The sequence below is a fragment of the Mixophyes fleayi genome, chromosome 12, assembly GCF_038048845.1.
Source record: "Mixophyes fleayi isolate aMixFle1 chromosome 12, aMixFle1.hap1, whole genome shotgun sequence".
NCBI lineage: Eukaryota > Metazoa > Chordata > Amphibia > Anura > Limnodynastidae > Mixophyes > Mixophyes fleayi.
Window position 1 is genome coordinate 27371301 of NC_134413.1, and position 25737 is coordinate 27397037.

Sequence of the window (25737 nt, forward strand, 5' to 3'; positions counted from 1 at the left end):
CTTTGCTGAGAGTATGTTCTTTTATTTCCTAATGTAACAAAGCAAATAAATTGGAGGGTTTCAGTAAAGATTAGCCTTTATTGTAGTAGCATCACCTGTTGTCTACACACAGTGGAAGCAGCCATTTTAGGGACTGCACCAATATTCATGAGGGGGGAGCATATCAAAGCCCTAAGAACCAATGACGGGTACTCAGTAATTCAAAATACCAATACCACCAGGGCTAGCGGTATTTATAGCTGATGCTGTCCGAAGCATAATAAGTGAAAGTGCCTTAAATGCATTTTTTCATATAACCTATATGCTAAACTGCCCTTTTCCAACACCCAGTCCTGTTTTCAAAATGAAAATAAAAAAATAATAAGAACAAGGGTAAACAAAATTAACATAAGACATTTTTGTGCTGCGTGTGAACCGTCCTGCTCTAAGACAGACTTATGGAAGGTGGAATTAATACACATTAGGGGGCATATTCAATTAGAATTCACGGCGGCTGCACGGGTCCCGGTACCGCAACATCGTGGATTTCTGTGCGCACCCGAAATCCGCGATGTTGCAGTATCGTAATGGCCCTTTATAGGCACAGCCAGGCGTAATCGTGGCTGAAAATTCTAATTGAATAGACCCCTAGAAGTCTGGTTTGCATAAGAAAAAAAGTATAGTCTACCACAAAAAATATGCAACTGTGAAGTTACTGTATCTACCACGTTTTCTACAACTTAAGCCGGGCCCTTGTGTTACATACTGCTGTGACTATAAGGGGCAATGCACGCTGAGAATTATTCACCTCACAATAGATGTCAATCAGGGAGACCTGAAAGTGCAGGTTTAGTCACTAGTTGGAATTAATATATATCAAAGGCTGTGTATTACGGAGTTGAAGAATATAAATGAAAAGTAGGGCCTGAGTCATTAAGGAATACAAGGCAAAAAAAAAGTAGTAAATGTTCTCTGGGACAAACCATGTTACAACGTAAGGGGTGCAACTTAGTTTATTATTTTGCACATAAGTTAAATACTGTGTGCTTTTCATGTAGCACACAAATACTTGATAGCTTTATTTTTACACTGAAATTTAAAGTTGATCTAGGACCTGCTCTACCCAAAGTATAAACCTGTCCCCACATTTTAAGTTTACCTCCCCCTCCAATGGTACATGGTTTTGCCCAGGTGCAAAGTTACTCCTTTTTTTATGCTTTACTCTCCTTATTGACTCAGACCCTGTAGTGTTTATATGCAACTAAAAAAGTTCAATGAGCTCCATTTTAATGTTGGGATTGAGTTGTCCTTTAAAGCAGCATTCCCATGTAAGGTAGGGTAAAAAAAATAAAAATCACCCATTTTTGGGGGGATCTTTCATCCGTCTCACACCCCTAGCCAAAATCCATGTCCATGTGAAGCTGTAAAGGGGGTGTGACTGTCCAGACCAGTAAGAAGTCGCTATCACACCCATCTCAGCAGCCATTTTAAAGTGGTGAGCTGTAAATCATTTGTGGATGTTATAGCAGAGAACCTGTCAGTTCCCGGGGCACCACTAAGGGAACGCAGCAGGTCCGATGGGAATGCTGCTTTAAGACTCTAAAATAAAATAAAAAAAGAGATCTTCTAGCTACCTCACAGTATCTGGAGTTAGAAAATTGACCAGAGCGCTCTGAAAAGGGGACTGTCTCACCTAAATTGGAAGAGTTGAGGTGTGTCGGATACCGATACACACAGGAGGCAGCCATTTCTTAGGTTGAACTAATACAGACCTTCCATTCGCAAGAAGCTGGTGCAATTGGTTCCTAGTCTATTTATAGGCTGAAAACTTGGTCAGTCCACAAAATTGCTGGCTCCACTGTGTGTAGGGGACTGGCCCACTTTAAATGTCTTATGTTTAGATGATATCTGCAATGATCTTTAGAAATTCCTGTCAGTTTAAAGACTTTGAGTTCTGTTTGTGACCCCAATAAAATAAAAAATCCAGTCAGTCAGTTTTTACTTGCCTGAATATCACTCTTTTCACTAAACCTTAGCTTGCAAGTGTAAAACTCAATTAGTGAGCATGTTTCAATCTATCCATGCAAAGCCTTGTTTATAATACATCACTCTCGTGATTTAGATGAAGGCATTTCTTGGAAAACATGCAATAATTAATTAATTTAATGGACCTTGAAAAATGATTATATATCGATAATTCCTTGGAACTAAAAGCTTCTGAGTGATCTGACAATAACACATGTGATTAGGGCAGAATGTTAATATATGAAAAAATCTTTACCACTTTGGACTCCCAATATAGCACATCAATGATCCCTTTTTAAAGTCTCATCTGAGCTGCATACTGCACCGGTCATCACAAGCCCCAATAACGTATAGCTGAAGTAGTAGTTTAAAAGGTCACATATACAGTATATCTAGTATTCATGTCTGTATATTTGTCAACGTAATTATTGCTATCCATACCTCTAGCCAGATCTATCCTACTACCAGACTAAAAATTATGGGGAATATTTATAAATACTTCTAAAAATTGGCCTTAACTTCTATTCAAAAATATTTGGGCAAATGTTTTTAAATTTGTTGCAGAAATTATGTTATATCCCTGTTTAAGGATCACTAAACCCCAAAATTGTAATTTTCAGATATATACTATAGAGGTAAAATATACACACATATACATACATACACCTGATTGTTTCATGGGATTGTTGCTTTAAGACAGTGGTCTCATGGGACCTGATGCAGGTCAATAAGCTGATGAAAAAGTGATTTCAGCAGCTACTGCATCAATGGCCCCGCCCCCTGTGTATGAATTATCCAATCCACACAATGCATTTCCGCATGGTCTGCAAATCCCCCCTGTCACTGTCTGCCAGTTTAGTTAGAGAAACACCTACATCCTAACACTGCAACTCCCACCTAACACTGCAGAAGTGTAAGAGAGAGAGTATGATAGGCATATTTAGTTAAGTATAAACCTTTTAGTTATCTCAAGTATATTACTTAGCTGAGTAAAAGCTGAATCAAGTGGATTGCCTGCAACCGCCTCTCCAGTCTCTGCGGCCTTTGACACTGTGGGCCACCCCCTCTTTCTGCAGACCCTTCATTCTCTCGGCCTCTCTGGCACTGTCCTCACTTGGTTCACCTCTTACCTTCCCAACCGCTCCTTCTCTGTTTCCACTCCTGACTCAACCTCTCCTCCCGGCCTGTTGGAGTCCATCAGGGCCCCTTTCTCAGTCCTCTTCTTTTCTCACTATAGGCTACCTCTCTCAGCGATCTCCTCTCTTGCATTTTTCACCAGTATCACCTCTACACTGACTATATTCAACTCTACATCTCTTCTACTGACCTTCCTTCCCCCCCCCCTCTCCTCTCTCTGACTTCCTTTCTGCCATCTCCTCCTGGATGTCTTCACGTTTTCTCAAAGTCAACATTGCTAAAACGGAACTCATCATTTTCCCTCCTTCTAAATTGTCACCCCACCTTAATCTATCGATCACCATTAACCACACCACTATCTTTGCTGTTCCCAAACTCCACTGCCTGGGTGTCATCCTTGACTCCTCCCTCTCTTTTGACCCCCACATTCACTCTCGCCCAACCCTATCACTTCCAACTTCAGAATATTGCCCGCATCCGGCCCTTCCTCTCTCAGGATGCTGCCAAAATTATCATCCATGCTCTCATCATTTCCCAACTTGATTACTGCAACCTTATCCTCACCGGCCTCCCCCTCTCCCATCTCGTCCACGAGACTTATCTTTCTTTCTCAACACTCTTCCTCTGCCTGCCCTCTCTGTCTTGCCCTACACTGACTCCCTTTCCCCTACAGAATCCTCTTTACACTCCTTACTGTCACTTACAAGGCCCACTCCCACTCCACTGCCCCTTATATCTCTAACCTCCTCTCTATCCACATTCCTGTCCATTCCCTGCGATCAGCCAATGACCGACGCCTTTCCTGCACACTGATCATCTCAAGGCCCACTTTCAAGGCCCACTCCCACTCCACTGCCCCTTATATCTCTAACCTCCTCTCTATCCACATTCCTGTCCATTCCCTGCGATCAGCCAATGACCGACGCCTTTCCTGCACACTGATCATCTCATCCCATGCCAGAATTCAAGACTTCTCCCATGCTACCCATCTCCACTGGAACAACCTGCCTCCCTGCATCCCTCTGTCCCTTAATCTTGACTGCTTCAAACGGGCTCGCAAAATCCATCTGTTCCTCAAGGCCTACCATCCATCCACATAACCTTCTACTTCCTTGCTCTCCTTTCCTCCTACTCCCTCTATCCTCATGCGCTTGATCCCCTCTACTGACTTCTCTTGTGCCTGCTGTCTGTCTCCCCGTCCCTTAGTATGTAAGCTCCTATGAGCAGGGCATTCTTCCCATCTGTCTCAATACCATTTCTTCCTCTCCTACTCCACCGTACCTATTTTACTCGGAGATAGAAGTCTTAGTTATAATTGTTTTACCCTGTACAGTAACACCCTGGTATACTGTCTGTACTATTAATCTGTATTTTGTACGGTGCTGCGGTTACCTTGTGACGCCATATAAATAAATAATAATAATAATAATAAAACACAGCCTTTAATAAAAATTAATGTCAAACACTGGCATCATTTGCTCTTTAAAATAGAGAATGAGTAGGAACTATTGGGGTGCCGGGGGTGAGGCTTATACAGAGGCTGAATGAGGAGGGGGCCCATCAATGCTAACTAGCAATCCCCCCTCCCTCTCAGAGGACCATGATTCATAAATCTCTTCTAAGCAGGTGCTGGACCATGCTTGCCCAGAAGAGGCCTCCACCCTTCTCTTTAGATAGCAGCCTGGGCCAAGGGGCCTCAGTATGAGAAAATGATGACAAATGAAGAACGTTAAGAATGTTAATTGGTTACAGTATTCCAGAACTGGAAGTTATGGTGGAATGATCAGTGCTCTTTGAAATGACATTTGTGCAAAAATACTGCTCCCTAATTTTATTCAGGTATAACAAACTATACAAAAATATATATAATGAGTGTCTGCAATTGTTTATCTTGGTTTTTATAGTGTGTTTTGTATTATATGAAGAATGTTGAAACAATATGCCAGTTCTAGGTTTGTATTGATTTTGAAGTAAAAATAGTCTTGAGCTGCTCTATAAAATAAGACAATTTGCAGACATATTACATCTGTATAAGGCCTTTTTGGGCACATTTAGTGAATTTGCACTTTTGCCAGTAGCAATGTGTTTGTCATGTTGTGTTAAACAATGTATGAACATGTTCATACCTCCCACCTCCGGAGTTCATCATAGGCCGTGAAAGGGGGAGTGGTCACAGCATTATGGGGGCTTGGCCATATAAGGAGGGGGCATGCCTAACACTTTTGAATTTCATAGCCCCTCCCCTAGAAACAGCCATTCATTGCTGCGCACTATTTTACCACAGTTCCGCAAGCAGAACATACCTCCCATCTTTACGATTTGCGGGACAAGGTTGACCCCAGCTGGGCAGTGGCAGGGCGCCTAATTCGGGACGGTTAGGAGGTATTTATAACTGTAGGTCATTTGATTATGTTATTTGTCTCTCGCCAATTAGTACATCGGAGAGATTCCCATGCCTGGGATCAATATAAATTTCACTTCCCCCCTCCTGCCAGCACTGCAAAATAAATTGCTTATAAAAAAGGAGGAATGTGAAAATACAGTATGGCTGTCAAGGCAGCTGATTGGATGACTATTGCTTGTCCAACTAGAGTTATCACAAACCATTTAATGCCTGTACGTTACTTTCTGTTATCCTTCTGTTATCAGTTGCATCACTACCAGGGGATGCTTAAAACAGTGACATTCCATCATGGAATTCCCATGGAAATCCTGTATTCCGTCTGGAGTTCACGGCGTAAAGGGGAGAGCAAAGACAAGACTGGGCGCTAAAACACATCACAACACGCTGATGATCAAGTCATATCTACTATCTGAATTTGAGGAGCTCATCTAAATGCATTGGAGGAAAGAATTATGAACAGAAATCAGTCCGACAGTCACATTAATAACTGTGTCACATATTTTCTTCTATCAATGCAGTTATTCGTATTTAAAATTAGGATTAAAACGTAATAAATATATTAGCATCCCAGAGTGGACTTATGACTCAGTGTTTTCACCTGTCTGATAATGGCACACAATCCATTGTTATTCTGAACCGGCTTACTCATAATACAAGCAAATGACTTTCAGAGCAACAAAAATGAAATCAGAGGGAGGATGTAAAGCAACTACACAGAATCTGAAAGCCATGCACCATATTATCTCACCGACGCGCTTTGCTGTGCAGTAAAATGGTTACAGCGAAGATGAATAGGGAAAGATTTGCATACATTAATTGGATTAAAAAAAAAAAAAAAAAAAATAACTGCAAAAGACAGCAAGAAGGAACAAAATGAACTAAGGTATAGATGACCGAAAAATGATGAGAGCGGGAATACACAGGAGAGGAAAATGGGATTGTTTAAGATAAAATAAAAAGAATGTGGAAGAGGAAAGGAGACGATAAAAAAAAAACAACAACTGGTTATTGGTTTATTTTTAGGTGGGGGAGGGTGGTAATAATTGGCTCACACCTGATATTCCGCGTTTCATCCATTTCGGTTCACCAAGGGCAATGAAGAAACTTTCTTGCCTTTCGTATTCCTCCTCATCTATTATTTTTACCCTTATCGTTTTCCTGTTGGGACATAAGAGAAACAATGGTATATAGAGGAACAGTTTCAGAGCTTTCTCACCCATTGTCACCCTCCTGAAGCGGTCAACGGCTGTTCTATTACAGACAACCTGTGTCTTTGCGGCTGTTTTGGTAACTGTATCCCACAGAAGGTTAGGCTGTGTCAGGCCACAACAGCAGGAGAGCCAGAGGTTGCCTGCCAATGTTATACTGTTCTAACACAGAACACACAGCATGAGTAAATAAAACGTCCTCTTCGGCTTTGTGGCATGGTTCAGCTTCTGCTGAGTATGAATCAACAGGGTAACTGGATAAAGACCTAGGATGGGTTTTAGCCCTGTGTGGTATTAAGGCCTTGTACCCACAGACTTTTGTTTTGTACAAACGCCAGTTCAAGCACACGCTAAATGCAGTTTTATAGCGTTCGGGAAGTCGTCGGAGGTGGTCCAGGCTTCTCCAATGCGTTCTCTTGCGGGAAACACAAGTGACCGGGGCAGAGTATATAAAACAACAACAACGCTCTCAAACTTCAGAAACATTACGAATGTATCAGGTTATTGGAAATAATGTTTCCAGTTTCATGCATTGTTCTGGCATTAAAAATGCTAAAACACTGCACAAAACTGATGTCAGTGAGCATGAGGCCTAACTCTTCTGTATAGCTCTAATACAAAGTTTCCATCCAACCTAAGGACCACACAAACCGCACGGAGTTATACCCACCACATTGTACAAAATAACATTTATGTCTACAGTGGATATAGCTACCGCATTGTATACAAGGGCTGTAATGTAGGGGGAATTGTGACATCATAGGTTTAACGGCCGCTATTTAGTACTCTGCTTCAGTAGCTGTACTGAAGAACAGCACATCCGCTGCCTGTGATTCTGTGTCTTCATAGAAATAATGCATTTCATATATATTCAAATTCAAACTAGTGCAGTTCATGAATGATATATGAAAGAGAGACAGCACTCACCAAATTAGCATATGTGGCTGTTTTTATCCATCTGCTGGTTTCTACTATTGTACCTTTGCCCTATACTTTATTTTGGGAGCATGCAGACCTCAATACGGTATAACAGATAGCTCAATGTGATCTATATTTTATTTATATATATATATATATATATATATATATATATATATATATATATATACACATACACACATACCGAGGAAGAGAGAGACATATGAGATACATAGACAATAGATAGATGTGATATAGATAAATATGATATATCTGTCTCTCTCTCCATATATTATATATATATATATATATATATATATATATATATATATAGAGAGAGAGAGAGAGAGAGAGTGAGAGAGAAATATATACATAGAGATATACATATATATATATATATATATATATATATATATATATATATACACACACATACATATACACAGAGAGATACATATGAGATGCATATATAGGTAATAGATATGAAATACATAAATGTGAGATGGATAGATAGATAGATAGATAGATAGATAGATAGATAGACAGATAGATAGATATTGTTGCTCACTACCTGCAGCAGTGTGCTGTCTACTTCACCGGTTAAGTAACAGATCAATCCGTGTTAACCTCTGCCTGTCTGCCCCCGAGTTCTGTCAATAATTACCTGGTTGCTCACTACCTGCTACCATGTGCTGAACACTCCACTGGGGAAGTGCTAGACTGATTCTCAGTTTACTTTATGAAACCAACAAAGTTGCCCACTACCTTCTACTGTGTTCTGTCCACTCCACTGGGCAATTATAAGTCATCAACAACTACTACTAACCAAGCTTAAGTCCTGGGTGCAACTGAGTACTGTGTACCTACCTAGTTCCTCGGAAAGTGTGCTGCTAAATGCTAACATCTTAAGAAGCGTTTCTACAGTAGTAGTTGAGGATTATATACTGCTCTTATCAGATATATAGATATAAGATAAATAAATATGAGATAGATCATACTATCCAGCTTTTTCATTGTCTCCTCCAGGAGATCTGGCGCCATTGGAGGCCCCAGTCTCGCCCACTTCAATAGGAAGTTGGCAGAATGAGGGAGAATTGCCTACTCTCCCAAGAGTCTGGGAGACCTACCTGGAATTTTTGAGTATCCCGCAAATTCCGGAAGAATTGGCAAGTATGAGACCAGACCTGGGCAACCTGTGGCTCTCCAGGTGTTGTGAAACTACAAATCCCAGCATGCCTTGCCACCTATCTGCTGGTTGTCTACTGGCAAAGCATGCTGGGACTTGTAAATTCAAAATACATGGAGAGTCGCAGGTTGCCCATGCCTGGTATAGACAGACAGATAGAACCATGAATTGAATGATCATCAAATCTATGAGGTTGGTCATTGAAGTATCTTGATCAATGAAATGAGGGTTTTCCTTTTTGTGTAAAATTCTATGAAATGGTAACAATTGAAAAGATTGAGACATAATAGATTTTTATTGATGATTTGGAATTCCAAAGACATCACTGTATTAAAAAGTCAATGTTCTAAGACACAATTTTGTGGAATAAATTTTCGAGCGGGACACTAAGGTTCCAAATATAATATTTATAAAAAGACAAAAAAAAACACACAAAACAATGTTCACACCATCCAAAGACTAAATATTACATTTTTTAATTTAATCTGTTGGAAGTAAAACTGCTGGCTTAGTAAATCAAAAATTCATTGCATAAATTAATATATTAGCACAGACGGTTCCCCGATAAACACTGTAAGAGCTTTCAGCTTTAGCTTACACACCTTGCAGAAACCTTGACTTACATTTGTAGGGTTATAAATTTTCTGGTTTGATGCACTGTAAAAGATTTACCAGAACTTGTAGAAAACTATTAAAGCAATGTTCCTCTTTTTGTGTCCTAATGAATACATTGGGAAACACATTTGGATGGACCAACAATGTTGCATAAAACAAACTACTAAAGGAGTTTTGTGTTGTCATGCTCCTATTTCTGTGCAAATAAATAATACAATTTTTAAGTAAAACCAGTACAGTAAAAGGGCAGAAGCTATTGGAAGTGCCTACGCGTGCTACTGCTAATTTGAGTAGTGTTCCCTGTTAATGACAGATTAGGGGGTAAATGTATCAAGCTGAGAGTTTTCCAGTGGGTTTGAAAAGTGGAGATGTTGCCTTAGCAACCAATCAGATTCTAGCTGTTATTTTATAGAATGTACTAAATAAATGACAGCTAGAATCTGATTGGTTTTTCAAACCCGCCGGAAAACTCTCAGCTTGATACATTTACCCCCTGGTGTACTCGTGCATCTTGTATTGCATCCACATGCAAAAACAAGACTTTTAAATGAGTTTGTACATTGTGGAGAAGGCACGTTCTGGGGGGGAGGGGGGCCATTGGTGGGTGAGGGTAAGAAGCTTTCTGTATGCTCGGGAGTCATCCTACGCTTTAATTGTGAGCTGCATTTGATGAAAGGAAGCTCCTTTTTATGCCCACGACTCCCAAAGTAATATAAATTCAAATACACGAACATGACACATAAAGTGAAGACTGTACTAATGTCCCCATGGTCTTATGACATTAAGACAAGAATTATGTAATGATGAATAATTAACAAAGGGGGTGATCCTAAATTTACAGCAGGCTGGAAACGTTCCACCATCCGGAACGGTTATTCCACAAGCTCATGCAGAAATTTTTACAGGAGTAGTTCCCCAAAGAGGAATGGGGGCAACTATATATGTCCTTGGTGCACTATTGTTCATGTATATATGTAACCAGTTTTTGTGCATTCAAACCGCCACTAAAGCTCTAACAACTTTTCTGTTCTGTATAATGATGTTTATATGCTGTGTCCAGTACTGGCCATTGACGTTACCAGGAAAACCTCTTGTGTGCTCCCGACACAAACAAAAAATTGAAAAAGTGACTTTATGGTACAAATACCCCACTGGTCTGTACTCTTCATATGGAACAACTAGACACAAGCCAAGGGCTACACTGTGTAGGAGCAGCCTATAAAGTTATAATTTTTATCTTAATTTTTGCACTCCTCGCTTTTAGGCTTCTTTGCATTTATCCCAGTAACATAATGGAGGAATGGGTGATGGATTAGGAGACATGATCATGATATACAGTTACTAGTTTAGGGAAGCGACAACTCTAAATACAGCCTTACCAAAATCATTTACAAAGTTGTCCCCCGGACATTTCTGTATCAGGCTCTATTTGGCAATAAGATGCTGGAATGCATATGCTACATGTAATATTAATTATAAACACCGTAAAGAATATACATTAAGGCTTGGTTTAGCTGGGGCAACTCCACTCTCCTCTCTGACACTGACTGTGCCCTTAAAATATAGATATACAACGTAGACATACTGCAAACTCACAACTGTGGCTGCCCTGGACTTTAGTTGGTATGTCCCAGTGGCTGCCCTGGACTTTAGTTGGTATGTCCCACTCAACATGCTCTTGCACAGCAGGGCAGAAGTGAATGAGTTCCAATGCAAAGGTGTCTAAAGAAGTAGATAGAGGTGCTTAGTGCTTCAGAAGTACCAGACACACTCCCAGGTGACATGGCTCCCATTGTGGTGCAATGACACCTCTAACGTCACATGGTCACACCTTCTTCTTGTAGATGGCTCGGTTGTGTCCATATTCAGAAATGTAGAATTTTGGGTGATACTGTAAGCTAGAGGTAAGCTACCTGTGTTTGCCAAGGCACACTGGTACTCGGCTCCATAACAGGTAGGAAACCACGAGTTACATAAGCTTGCTGTAAGTATTTTGGGGGAAGGCAACCTCTCCTTCTACAGTAATGCGCGGTCACAAATCTATTTTACTCAATTTATTGCAAAACAATTGAAACCTGTTGTTATGCAGCTCCCAAAGACTACCATGTTACACAGCAGTATATAATACAGCGCACACTTACCAGCGTACAATGCAGCCTCCCGTTTGAGCAGTATATTAAGCAGAACCCATTTAACCATTAAAAAATGACATTACAAAATTGGGCTGGGTCATTGGGCCACCTGCATTTTTTCCTTCAAAATGTTCGTAATAGGCTGCTGAGTGGCGTCTTGCCCCCCGGGCTAAGATTTGCCAGCCCTCTCCTGGTCCAGTGTATAATGCAGCGCGTCTTTGCAGATAAGTGTGCTTCCTTGCGCACTGAACAGAGCAGTCAGCATTTCACTAGTGTACCGTACAGACTCCGTTTAAACCTGTATACAATTCATCCTGCCTCTGGCATTTGCACCTTCTCTGGGCATTAAGGTGAGAAGCAGCCATCACAGTCCTAACTTGCACTGATTGTGCCAGGTTCTGCCAGGATGCAAACTTTGGATCTTTGAATAGCACAGAGACTAAGGAGCTGACTATACCATACAGACTGTTCCTGTGTCAGGTGGCTTCATGAATTACTTTGCCTGTTCAGCCTTTGGCTGGATCCCTGGTTCCATCTGTCAGGTTTTGCTTGGTTTACTATTTTTGGTTCCACGTCCCGCTCCTGGGGCCTTGTATCTTCTATAAATACTAATCTTTGTAAGATTTCAGATTCCCTCTGGTTCCTGACCTGCCCTGTTATGTCAGTGTGTCTGTATTATATTGTGCCCCAGTCTTGGATTTTGGCTTCAACTTTTGTCCTGATCAAGCTCCTATATTTCTTGACCGTGTCTTTTCTTTTTTTCAGCTGATGTCTTTGCCTTTATGTTACCTTGTTTTGATGTTATCCCTATACCTGTCTAGATTTAAGTGTTCTCCCCAAAAAATGTTGGCATTAAGAAGTAGCCGGGTGGGGGCAGTTGTAAAAACTTTGCAAAAATATTAAAAAATGTTGGAGGTTATTGCCCACACCTGCCAGGACTGGTAGTCAGTGGTCTAACACACACACTGCTGGATGTAGTGCTCACATAGTGCCTGGTCTAACACACACTGCTGGCTGTAGTGCTCACATAGTGCCTGGTCTAACACACACTGCTGGTTGTAGTGCTCACATAGTGCCTGGTCTAACACACACTGCTGGTTGTAGTGCTCACATAGTGCCTGGTCTAACACACACTGCTGGCTGTAGTGCTCACATAGTGCCTGGTCTAACACACACTGCTGGCTGTAGTGCTCACATAGTGCCTGGTCTAACACACACTGCTGGCTGTAGTGCTCACAAAGTGCCTGGTCTAACACACACTGCTGGCTGTAGTGCTCACATAGTGCCTGGTCTAACACACACTGCTGGCTGTAGTGCTCACATAGTGCCTGGTCTAACACACACTGCTGGCTGTAGTGCTCACATAGTGCCTGGTCTAACACACACTGCTGGCTGTAGTGCTCACATAGTGCCTGGTCTAACACACACTGCTGGCTGTAGTGCTCACATAGTGCCTGGTCTAACACACACTGCTGGCTGTAGTGCTCACATAGTGCCTGGTCTAACACACACTGCTCCCTGTAGTGCTCACATAGTGCCTGGTCTAACACACACTGCTCCCTGTAGTGCTCACATAGTGCCTGGTCTAACACACACTGCTGGCTGTAGTGCTCACATAGTGCCTGGTCTAACACACACTGCTGGCTGTAGTGCTCACATAGTGCCTGGTCTAACACACACTGCTGGCTGTAGTGCTCCAATAGTGCCTGGTCTAACACACACTGCTGGCTGTAGTGCTCACATAGTGCCTGGTCTAACACACACTGCTGGCTGTAGTGCTCACATAGTGCCTGGTCTAACACACACTGCTGGCTGTAGTGCTCACATAGTGCCTGGTCTAACACACACTGCTGGCTGTAGTGCTCACATAGTGCCTGGTCTAACACACACTGCTGGTTGTAGTGCTCACATAGTGCCTGGTCTAACACACACTGCTGGCTGTAGTGCTCACATAGTGCCTGGTCTAACACACACTGCTGGCTGTAGTGCTCACATAGTGCCTGGTCTAACACACACTGCTGGCTGTAGTGCTCACATAGTGCCTGGTCTAACACACACTGCTGGCTGTAGTGCTCACATAGTGCCTGGTCTAACACACACTGCTGGCTGTAGTGCTCACATAGTGCCTGGTCTAACACACACTGCTGGCTGTAGTGCTCACATAGTGCCTGGTCTAACACACACTGCTGGCTGTAGTGCTCACATAGTGCCTGGTCTAACACACACTGCTGGCTGTAGTGCTCACATAGTGCCTGGTCTAACACACACTGCTGGCTGTAGTGCTCACATAGTGCCTGGTCTAACACACACTGCTGGCTGTAGTGCTCACATAGTGCCTGGTCTAACACACACTGCTGGCTGTAGTGCTCACATAGTGCCTGGTCTAACACACACTGCTGGCTGTAGTGCTCACATAGTGCCTGGTCTAACACACACTGCTCCCTGTAGTGCTCACATAGTGCCTGGTCTAACACACACTGCTGGCTGTAGTGCTCACATAGTGCCTGGTCTAACACACACTGCTGGCTGTAGTGCTCACATAGTGCCTGGTCTAACACACACTGCTGGCTGTAGTGCTCCAATAGTGCCTGGTCTAACACACACTGCTGGCTGTAGTGCTCACATAGTGCCTGGTCTAACACACACTGCTGGCTGTAGTGCTCACATAGTGCCTGGTCTAACACACACTGCTGGCTGTAGTGCTCACATAGTGCCTGGTCTAACACACACTGCTGGCTGTAGTGCTCACATAGTGCCTGGTCTAACACACACTGCTGGCTGTAGTGCTCACATAGTGCCTGGTCTAACACACACTGCTGGCTGTAGTTTTCACATAGTGCCTGGTCTAACACACACTGCTGGCTGTAGTGCTCACAAAGTGCCTGGTCTAACACACACTGCTGGCTGTAGTGCTCACAAAGTGCCTGGTCTAACACACACTGCTGGCTGTAGTGCTCACATAGTGCCTGGTCTAACACACACTGCTGGCTGTAGTGCTCACATAGTGCCTGGTCTAACACACACTGCTGGCTGTAGTGCTCACAAAGTGCCTGGTCTAACACACACTGCTGGCTGTAGTGCTCACAAAGTGCCTGGTCTAACACACACTGCTGGCTGTAGTGCTCACATAGTGCCTGGTCTAACACACACTGCTGGCTGTAGTGCTCACATAGTGCCTGGTCTAACACACACTGCTGGCTGTAGTGCTCACATAGTGCCTGGTCTAACACACACTGCTGGCTGTAGTGCTCACATAGTGCCTGGTCTAACACACACTGCTGGCTGTAGTGCTCACATAGTGCCTGGTCTAACACACACTGCTGGCTGTAGTGCTCACATAGTGCCTGGTCTAACACACACTGCTGGCTGTAGTGCTCACATAGTGCCTGGTCTAACACACACTGCTGGCTGTAGTGCTCACATAGTGCCTGGTCTAACACACACTGCTGGCTGTAGTGCTCACATAGTGCCTGGTCTAACACACACTGCTGGCTGTAGTGCTCACATAGTGCCTGGTCTAACACACACTGCTGGCTGTAGTGCTCCAATAGTGCCTGGTCTAACACACACTGCTGGCTGTAGTGCTCACATAGTGCCTGGTTTAACACACACTGCTGGCTGTAGTGCTCACATAGTGCCTGGTCTAACACACACTGCTGGCTGTAGTGCTCACATAGTGCCTGGTCTAACACACACTGCTGGCTGTAGTGCTCACATAGTGCCTGGTCTAACACACACTGCTGGCTGTAGTGCTCACATAGTGCCTGGTCTAACACACACTGCTGGCTGTAGTGCTCACATAGTGCCTGGTCTAACACACACTGCTGGCTGTAGTGCTCACATAGTGCCTGGTCTAACACACACTGCTGGCTGTAGTGCTCACATAGTGCCTGGTCTAACACACACTGCTGGCTGTAGTGCTCACATAGTGCCTGGTCTAACACACACTGCTGGCTGTAGTGCTCACATAGTGCCTGGTCTAACACACACTGCTGGCTGTAGTGCTCCAATAGTGCCTGGTCTAACACACACTGCTGGCTGTAGTGCTCCAATAGTGCCTGGTCTAACACACACTGCTGGCTGTAGTGCTCACATAGTGCCTGGTCTAACACACACTGCTGGCTGTAGTGCTCACATAGTGCCTGGTCTAACACACACTGCTGGCTGTAGTGCTCCAATAGTGCCTGGTCTAACACACACTGCTGGCTGTAGTGCTCCAATAGTGCCTGGTCTAACACACACTGCTGGCTGTAGTGCTCACATAGTGCCTGGTCTAACACACACTGCTGGCTGTAGTGCTACAGACACCTTAACAAAATAGAAATACAAGTCTCCAAACCTAAAACTGTTGTTAAAAGAACTAAAGACACAAGTGACCAGTACAGATGTTTTCCATACAATGATTTATCAATTGACAAAACCCCTTGTCTGGGATGCTTTTTAAAGTTTTACTTCCATTATTCAATGATCGTAGCAAAACTATAAACCAGTTTGATGAAAATTAACCATTCTCTAATTGAAGAAATATATAAACTCAAAAACCATAAACAGCTTGATGGAACCATTTCCAAACTATAAAATGGCCATAATTCTGCCCTACTTGTTGCCAAGGGCTGGAAACTGATTTTTAGAGTTGCTAATGGAGATCGATCCCAAAGTAGTACAGCTGTCAATCACAGCGTAGCCTCCGCCAGCACCATTATTGTGTGTTGTGTTTGTTTAGGAGGTAATGACTCACAGCTGCACCTCTACCTGCTATGAGACAGAAATAGTTCAGCACCATAGTAACAGGACATCTGTGTTATATCAAGATGTGATTTTAGATGAGAGATTCCAATATTTATTTAAAGTAATGTTGAAGGGATGTCATATATATAATTAAATAATAGATTTTTTCCCAAATTATTTTTTATTTTGCAAGGTGAAAAAAAAAAAGTTACAGTAATAAAAGAAATGTGCTTAACCGATCTACGTGCTGTCATCTACATACAATAAAGACAGCCATTTGGGTGGAAATGATATTTAGCCTATTAATTCATTAAGAACTTGAGATTTCACTGAGGCATGAGGCAAACATTTGTCTCACGCCTCAGTAATGTCACTAGTTCTTAGTGAATTAATTTGCTCCCACTTATTTGAAGTGCTATAGAAAGCAAGGTCTACAGGAGGGAGTATAAAAAGGGGACCTGTCACCGGGAGTTTTCTTTGGATACTGTAAGGAATCATGTAATGAAAAAAAAGGTTGCCCTTAACCTTCCTATTTTTCCATTAGAGTCTGACATGTACAGCGACTTTTATGCTAATCACTTATTAGATAGCTCTTTATCTGTATACTGCAAGCCCCTGCACTATATTAGTGCTCTAGAGACATAAGGGAGCCTGAGTCATCAAGGAGAGCAAAGCATAAAAAAAGAGTAACTTTGCATCTGGGCAAAACCATGTTGCACTGGAGGAAGGGGGGGAGATACATTTAAAATGTGTGTACAGATTTATATTTGGGGTAGGGCATGTCCTAGATCAGCTTTAAATTTCAGTGTAAAAATGAAGCTATCAAATATTTGTGTACTACATTGAAAAACAGCCAGTATTTAACTTATGTGCAGAATATTAAACCAATTTGCAACCCTTGCATTGTAACATGGTTTGTCCAGGAGCAAACTTACTTGTTTTTTTTGTTTTGCTCTTCTTAATGACTCAGGTCGAAGGGGAGCAGTAGAGGGGATGGTAGAGAGGCAGAGCGCTCTGTGATTGGCTTCTAACCTTCTAAAGGATAGCAAATTACCATTTATCTGAGCAATAAGTTAAAACAATACATTTCATCAAAGAATGAGACACCTATCTGTAAGCACATACCGGCAGGCATTTAAACAAGAGTTACAAGCTATAATAAACAAACGTGACAATAAATCAGGAAGGAGCTGGGGGCCACAGGTGAAGGCTCGGAGGGCCACCAGTTACCCATCACCTCTATAATAAGTAGCATACTGGGTGCACTAGTTACTCTCTCCTTGGCAAACTGGTAGTGGAGGGCCCTATAAGTCTGGCAGAATGTAGTTGTGGTACCAATCTTTAAAAGGGGAACACAATCAGAACCAGAGAATTATATACTTAAAATGATAACTTATTACTTCCCTGGGTAATTAATTTGAGGGGATTCTGGGGCTGCGATTCTGACATATATTATAGAAAATACTTGAACAACACAACGTTAGCAAGGTTGTATGCCTAAGAAATATGATTTCAGAACCTTAATACTGCAATTTTGTGAAAATGTTAAATATTGTGCCATATAGCAGTCGGATGTATAAAATGAGAGTACTAGGTATAGGAGGAAAATGATGTATACTTGTAGAGAACTGATTGAAGGATAGTCAAAGTGTAGCTATAAATGGAACATATTCAGACGGGCAACCATTATTAGTAGTGGGTCACATGGCCAAGTATGGGGTCCTGTCCTGATCAATGTTTTTATTAAAGACCTTGCTGATTGCCTGACACTAAGCTATGTACCACTCTAAAGCATCGTAGTTTTCTCCATTTCGAAAAAAAAAATTGAAAACTGGGCTCTGAAACGGCAGAAGACATTTAATGTAGATAAATGTAGGGTTATGTGGACAGGTCATACCGACGCGATTAGCGTGGCCACACTCCAAAGACACGGCCAAGTTTAGAGATCTCCCTCTGGCCATGCTAATTGTGTCATTAGGCCACACCCTTGCTATTCCACACCACTTTCGGCCTATTATAGCAGGGGACGGGGCCAGGAGAACACGATTATCACCCGCCCCTCACTCACCTGCTATCCCGGAAGAACTCCCAAAAATTCAGGCGTTTCCCGGACATTCTGGGAGCGTAAACAACTATGGCATAGGTCATGGTAAAAACTATGGTACTTACACACTAAATGGAAAGCAACTGTGAAAAATGGAGCTGGACACTGTTTCAGGAATACTAGTTGATAGAAATGTGAGTAGCAGCACACCATGCTAATCCAGTAGAGTTCAATACAATCCTGGGGTGCATTGGAAAGGGGAATAGATAAATGTGACTCACCTGTATTAGACCATATCTTGAATATGGGGTACAGTTTTGGGCACAAGGACGTATGAGAACCCAAGAGGCTTCAGAGTCGTGGGGCCTCATTAATAAAAAGGAAGGAGAGGCTTCTTTACATAATATAACAATGGATTGGATGGTTATTTGATTGATTTTTTTTTACAAGGAAGGGGTATCTCGAATCTGGTATGTTTTATCAATGGACTAAATATTTCATTTATAAAAAGATACTGTCCCGGGATATCACAATTCCTGGAGACCTTGGTCCCAATACAATAACTCTTCCTATAACTAGTATGGTCTAATCAACGTATGTGCATGCAATCTATATTCCCTTGGAGATGCCCTCCCCCCGTCATAGCACCTCCTGTCTCTCCCCTTCTCTCTAAAATCATGTTCTAGTTAAATCATTTATGTCCATTTTATTGCAATGGCGAAAAATATTCCTATTTATTACATATTATAATTGTAAAATTGTTGTATCTTTTCAATTATTATTTGTGTATATTCCTTGTACTACTAGAATAAACAAAGAGATTTAAAAAGAAACGAGTCGAAGAATTTATCCGATTGACATTTTTGGGGTCAGGAAATATTTTTTACCCCCTTTGAGACTAAATTAGCACCTGTCCCACTAGGGGTTTTGTTTTGCTTTCCACTTGGATCAACACATTTAGAAATGATGAAAGATGGAACTTAAAGGACCGGTGTATTTTTTCTTCTATGTCAGTGCCATTTAACTATGTAAGTGGCATTGGATATCACCAATTATATATCAAGTATTGCTGCGTTACCACTGGTATATTATGTCTGTAGACATTATTACTTGCATATTTGATCTTGCTGGCATTCACAATGGCTTATTAGAGCTCAATGGGCTTTAACAATGGCATATTAGATCTTGAGGACGATTATTTCTGGCATATTAGATCTTGCAGGCTAGGCATCATCACTGAAATCTCAGAGCGTGCCGGGCATTAATAATTGCAAATTAGATCTTAATGAGTATTATTACTAGACTATTTCACATTGATGGACATTATCAATGTTTAGATATTTCATACGGAATAAAGGGTTGTGCTTTTGGAATTTTCTTAATAACAGCCAGGCCAGAAAAGTGTTGTCACTTGGCATAATACACTGGGGATAGGGGTGGTTGACATAATATATAGAGCACTTCAGATTATAGCATAGAGGCACTCTGGCATAATATGCTGATAGGACATTAAGAACATGGACCGTTAAAAAGCAAGGTATTTGTTAATAGATGTTTCGTGAGCTTGGGAGCCAATTTATAATTTCTGACGTTGGGTCCTTAATTGTCCTGTCCAGCCTTGGAAAGAAGATAACAGCAATGGAAGGGATAAGTGTATGGGTTCTTGTGTATGACTAATCAACAGCTGTAGTTTTTAACATTACGAAACCCATAACAATAATGAACTGTATTTTTTTGTATTTTTGAGTTTGTGTTGTGTTAGTTTTTCTGCTTCAAGTGATTTATGTTAGTAAAATTGTGTTTCTATGGATATTGTGTATGAAACAAAATAATATGGGCACAGAAACACAAAATTTTCCCATTTTGTTAATTTATTTTTGGGTTTTTTTCTGATTGTGTTTTTGTTTATTTCTGACATGAGCATACCATTTCTTTGGTGAAGTAGCTTATTTTTGTTTAGTATAATAAGCAGATCAGGGAGGCATCCCAGGCTTTTATCATTTGCAAACCACTGCCTGCTGAAAACCTTAAATAATATTTCAGACGGCGTGTGAGATACTGAAACAAACTGCATAGGCTGGAGGAAGGCAGAATTGAAGGCAAACACTGACTTGTTTGCAAATTATGGGCACACTAATCAGTGCATTTGAAATTTACTAAATAACCCCCACTCTTTCCAAAAACACATTGATCAAGATCAAGTGAAATGCAAGCATTGATTTAAAATGATCATTTGTAATATATGGAAACACAGTTAGCTTCTATTTATTTAGGCAAGATTAAAGCAGGAGGCACTGCTTGGCAGAAACAAAGGGATGTGCAAGATTTGGGTAAAGCAAGTTGGGAGGAAATCACACATATTTGTATATGTGTCCGACCTTTTCAGAGAATGTGTGAGCGTCATGCAAAATGCCTAGCACTTGATATTGCTGCTGAATAATCCACTGGTCAACGCTGCCACACATTGGGCAAACAGTATATCAATAAGGTGCCAACGGGACTAGTGCCATCGGGAATGACTACCCTATCTTGCTGACAAATTACATGAAAAACCACAAAATACAGAAATAAAACAAAAGTGGTGGTTCAAGAATACAGACACTACCTGCAATAAGACCTGGTGGTATATTTACTAAACTGTGGGTTTGAATAGTGAAGATGTTGCCTATAGCAACCAATCAGATTCTAGTTATCATTTAGTACATTCTTCAAAATGACAGCTAGAATCTGATTGATTGCTATAGGAAACATCTTTGTGCATCCCTTATGCCTGGTACAAGATTACTTGTTGATAATGATGACTGTCACATCTGTGTCTGGATGTATCTGTATACTATTAAGTTGTAGAGATCAACCGTAACCCAGGCACCTTTGTACAGGTATCATACTGAATAAGCATGCAGTTTAACCAATCTTGTCAACGAGAACCCTGTTTAAACTATTTTGCGTTTCCTTGCATGGTTTTGCACACCGCCACTTGATTCATTGCAACAATGCTCTATAAAACAAGACAGTGCACATTCTTAATATTTAGCAACTCCTACCACTGGCTAGTGCAAACTCATACTTGCCAACTTTTCCTCGTTGGCTTCACGGAGATCCCGGGGGAGGTGGGTGTGTGGGAGCGGGGCTTGACAAATCACATAATTTTGGCCCCACCCCTAAACGATTGTCATAATTTTGGCCAATTACAACAGGAGGCGATGCTAAGATGATGCCATATGTGCATCATTAAACGCCAACCCGCCACTTATCTATTGCGGGGCGAGAACCGGGAGGTTGCCCTGCTCTCCCAGGAGCCTGGGAGGTCTCCCAGAAATGCGGGAGTCTCCCGGACATTCCGGGAGAGTAGGCAACTATGCGTTAAAGAAAAGCAGCTAATGAATCTCTAGAGACTGAAGTGTCTTTTACATTTCTGTCTACATTACTGAAGTCATGCTGTCTTACCTGTCAGTCTTTGATTAAATCTTGGTCTCCATGAAAATGGCCACATCCATAAGCATCAATACATGGACATAGGACACAATTTCTGAACTGTGTCATCATGCCACAGATGGCGAAGCCAACCACGTCTTGTACTGGCTCAGCATCAGGGAGAATGCCAGACTCTTCAGGCAGTGAGGGAGATCATCCCTATTTCAGGGAGTCTCCCTGACATTCAGGGAGAGTTGGCAAGTATGTGCAAACTTCCTCGGCAAACACCTCCACCTTGCTCCACAAACCCATGCACTTTGGCAGAAATCTAGACTCACTTGCACAAATCAAACCACACAGCACCAAACAGGAATATAGCATTGCTCCCGGCCTGGGCCATTCTGCACTCTGAAAATGAGGCCTACTGTGTGCAGACAATACTCAGAGTAAAAGCTTCTATACTTAGCATATCATGCATTCATAATGTGTTGTTTCTGGACTTTATTTTTTTTATTTTTTTTGGAGTGGAGGGGGGGGGGTGCTTTGTTTCCACCCCGCATTTCCTAAATGCCTTACTATTTTGTGTTTTCCACTGAGACAGTAATCGGGATATACATAGAGCCATTGGAATTCTTCCGATGTGAAAATAAAATGTGCTTGGGAAGTTTACAAAATATTTTTTTTGTAAATATTGCTTATTTTTGTGTATTTGTCGAACTATAATTTCCCCATAAAGCTGCAAAACAAGGAACTAGTTCAGTTATCTCATTCAACTTAGAATATCAGATTAGATTGGTTTCCCTTTTCTTAACCCGAGATGATGAGATACATTGAGTTATGGAATCGCACAATATGGATGCAGCAGGTCTGGTGCTAGGGTACTGGGCACCTTAACCCTGCTGCCAAAGGTGGCATCTCCATGATGCAGAGGGCATCATGCCACAAAGCTCGCTGGCCAACTCCCTTCCCGTGTAGCCCAGTAATTCTGCAAGCCCCAGTATCAGAGCAGAATGTGGCAGGATATGCCTTCTAACGGCAAGGGAAAGTCTATCAAAATCAGGACAGATGGGAGTTATGATATGAATGTAGCTATGTATGCAGTACAGTATGTATTCCTCCATCTCCCTTGTCATTTATTTCCCACAACACTCACCTGCAATTCACCCCCTCCCCAAACACATTATTGCTGCTATTATATCCTGCTATAACATCCTCCACCTCACTTTATGTCAGTGACTGAGAGCAGGGCGCTGTACATTACCGCACAGTGCCATATTTATAGTCTATCACCGACACTGTGAGCTGCAACAAGCAATGTGATGTATGCGATTAGACCAGCAGAGATTGATACACAGGGAAGGGCCAGGCATAAAGCAATAATTAAACACACCCTCTCTCTTACATTTTCAGCAAAAGAGGAAGGGTGTGTGCTTAATTTAAATCCCCAGAGGGCAGCCAACATGAAAAATAAAAACACTGAATGAATAACCCTCCGCTGCCCCCAAAAGATATACAATCTAAGTGACTGCCTGGCTTGTCTTAAGTATGGACTGGATATAGGTTCCTTTTAATAGATGCAGAATATTATTTTAGTGAATAGAAGTTAACATGCGCAATTGACTTGGGGATATGTGCACTGGTGTCATATCTATGGGCAAAGCAATGTTAGCAGTCAGTGTTAGATAAGAGAATTATTTGAATTATTAATTGTTAGACAAAGCACAAAGCATACAGGAAGAGGTGAGGATAGCAGATAGATTAAACAAGGAATGGGCAACTTTTGGCACTCCACCTATTGTTGATTGACATCTGCCATATTGCTCTGGATAACCTCTGGATGGGTATCACAGGGCAAGTGGTTCACCAATAACCGGAGAGCCTCCAGTTGCCTACCCATCCCTGGGGTGAGGGTAGCAATCAGGAGCAGAGGCTGTTAGTGCAACACAGCGGCTACTACACCTTTCTGCCCAATCATATCCACAACGTGTGGCGCTCTCAGTTCAATGTGGAAAGTCTTGTTTTTCGCATACTCCTCGTCATCAATTACTTTGATCTGAATTGCTTTGCTGTGGATATAAAAACAATAGGTGTGAAAAGGAAAAGCAGAAGGCAAGAGAAGGAAAATGTATGCTCCAAAAGTTATTTGTTTAACAAAGCAATAAGAAGATTAAATGGAAAATAGTGCGGTTATGACTATTTCAAATGACAGGATTGACAGGATTTTAATTTGAGATGCAGATCGGTTTACAGTCAGATCACTATTTTACACTCCCTGTACTTCTACTATGTCTTACATGTCTGTGTGTTTGATCCTGTGTGTGTTTGTGTGTGTGTGTGAGTCTGTGTATATGACAGCTTACATGTCTGTGTGTTTGATCCTGTGTGTTTGTATGTGTGTGTGAGTCTGTGTATATGACAGCTTACATGTCTGTGTGTTTGATCCTGTGTGTGTTTGTGTGTGTGAGTCTGTGTTTGTCTGTGTATATGACAGCTTACATGTCTGTGTGTTTGATCCTGTGTGTGTTTGTGTGTGTGTGAGTCTGTGTTTGTCTGTGTATATGACAGCTTACATGTCTGTGTGTTTGATCCTGTGTGTGTTTGTGTGTGTGTGAGTCTGTGTTTGTCTGTGTATGTGGCAGTTTACATGTCTGTGTGTTTGATCCTGTGTGTGTTTGTGTCTGTGTGAGTCTGTGCTTATCTGTGTATGTGACAGCTTACATATCTGTGTGTTTGATCCTGTCTGTGTGTGTCTGTGCTTATCTGTGTATGTGGCAGTTTACATGTCTGTGTGTTTGTGCATATGTGAGTGTGCTTGTCTGTGTATATGACAGTTTACATGTTTGTGTGTTTGATCCCGTGTGTGTGTGTTTGTGTATGTGTGTGTCTGTGCTTATCTGTGTATATGACAGTTTACATGTCTGTGTTTGACCCGTGTGTGTTTGTAGCCACGCCCCTACACATTCTGGACACTTGTATTGTGGCGTGGAAACCCCCCTCCTCAAATCCTGCTTTTGCCCCTGCGCTCAATCCCTAACACATTTCAGCCAGCTTACATAACAGTCATTCCTGTATTTCACAGGGTGAAATCAGAGGCGGAGGGAGTGCGGTGTAGTCTGCACCATGTGGTCTCCCTCCTCTGCTGACGGAAAGCAATTTTTAGACAGAAAAGAGGCAGTCTCACGAGACTGTGTGGCTCTGCATAGGAGAGGATGTCACCCACAGGTTCAAAGGAATGGCACACGACGAGAGCCAGGGAAATAATTGTGCTATTTGTGTATTTGTTAAAATGATGCTGCCCTGCTTGGATTTTGAGTTTTGAACATCAAAGGACAAGATGTCATTATGTTTAATCACCAAACATAATAAGTCATGTTATCATTATGATGAACTACCAACATAACACCATACTCCTCTTTGAATGGACACACCCATTAAAATAATAGTCATTTTGCTTCAGAAGATAAAGTAGCGCAAACCATGTATGAGACTGTACTGCAAACCCAGCGCATACACTGGGCCTGATTCATTAAGGAAAGTAAAGCAAAAAAATTGAGTAACTTTGCACCTGGGCAAAACCATGTTACATTGGAGGGGGATGTAAATTTAAAATGTAGGGACAGATTTATAGTTGGGATAGGGTATGTTCTAGATCAACTTTAAATTTCAGTGTACACATAAAGCTATCAAGTATTTGTGTGCTACATGAAAAAACAGACAGTATTTGTGTTATGTGCAAAATAATAAACTAATTGGCACCCCTTGCATTGGTTTTGTCCAGGAGAAAACTCATTTTTTTGCCTTACTTTCCTTAATGAATCAGGCCCAATAAGTACAATACCACACTATTTAACTTACATAAACACAGCCCAAAATTTGGGACAAGACTTTACCCTTCACCTACATGGGAGTTAAACCCTAAGAAGTATAAACTAGCTAATCCGCTTCTT

General features: G+C 41.8%; 1 protein-coding gene across 8 annotated transcripts in view; it reads right to left on the reverse strand.

Annotated features, from left to right (window-relative positions):
- SLC8A3 (solute carrier family 8 member A3) overlaps nucleotides 1-25737 on the reverse strand; it is a 244229-nt gene that overhangs the window by 38713 nt on the left and 179779 nt on the right. For 5 of the 8 annotated variants that reach the window (XM_075191826.1, XM_075191825.1, XM_075191823.1 and 2 more), the window contains one exon: nucleotides 6600-6703. In XM_075191826.1, the coding sequence (XP_075047927.1) occupies nucleotides 6600-6703 (104 nt within the window). Of the gene's footprint in view, nucleotides 1-6599; nucleotides 6704-23749; nucleotides 23857-25737 lie in introns of all 8 variants that reach the window. The other 3 variants (XM_075191824.1, XM_075191822.1, XM_075191829.1) reach the window with 1 other exon arrangement.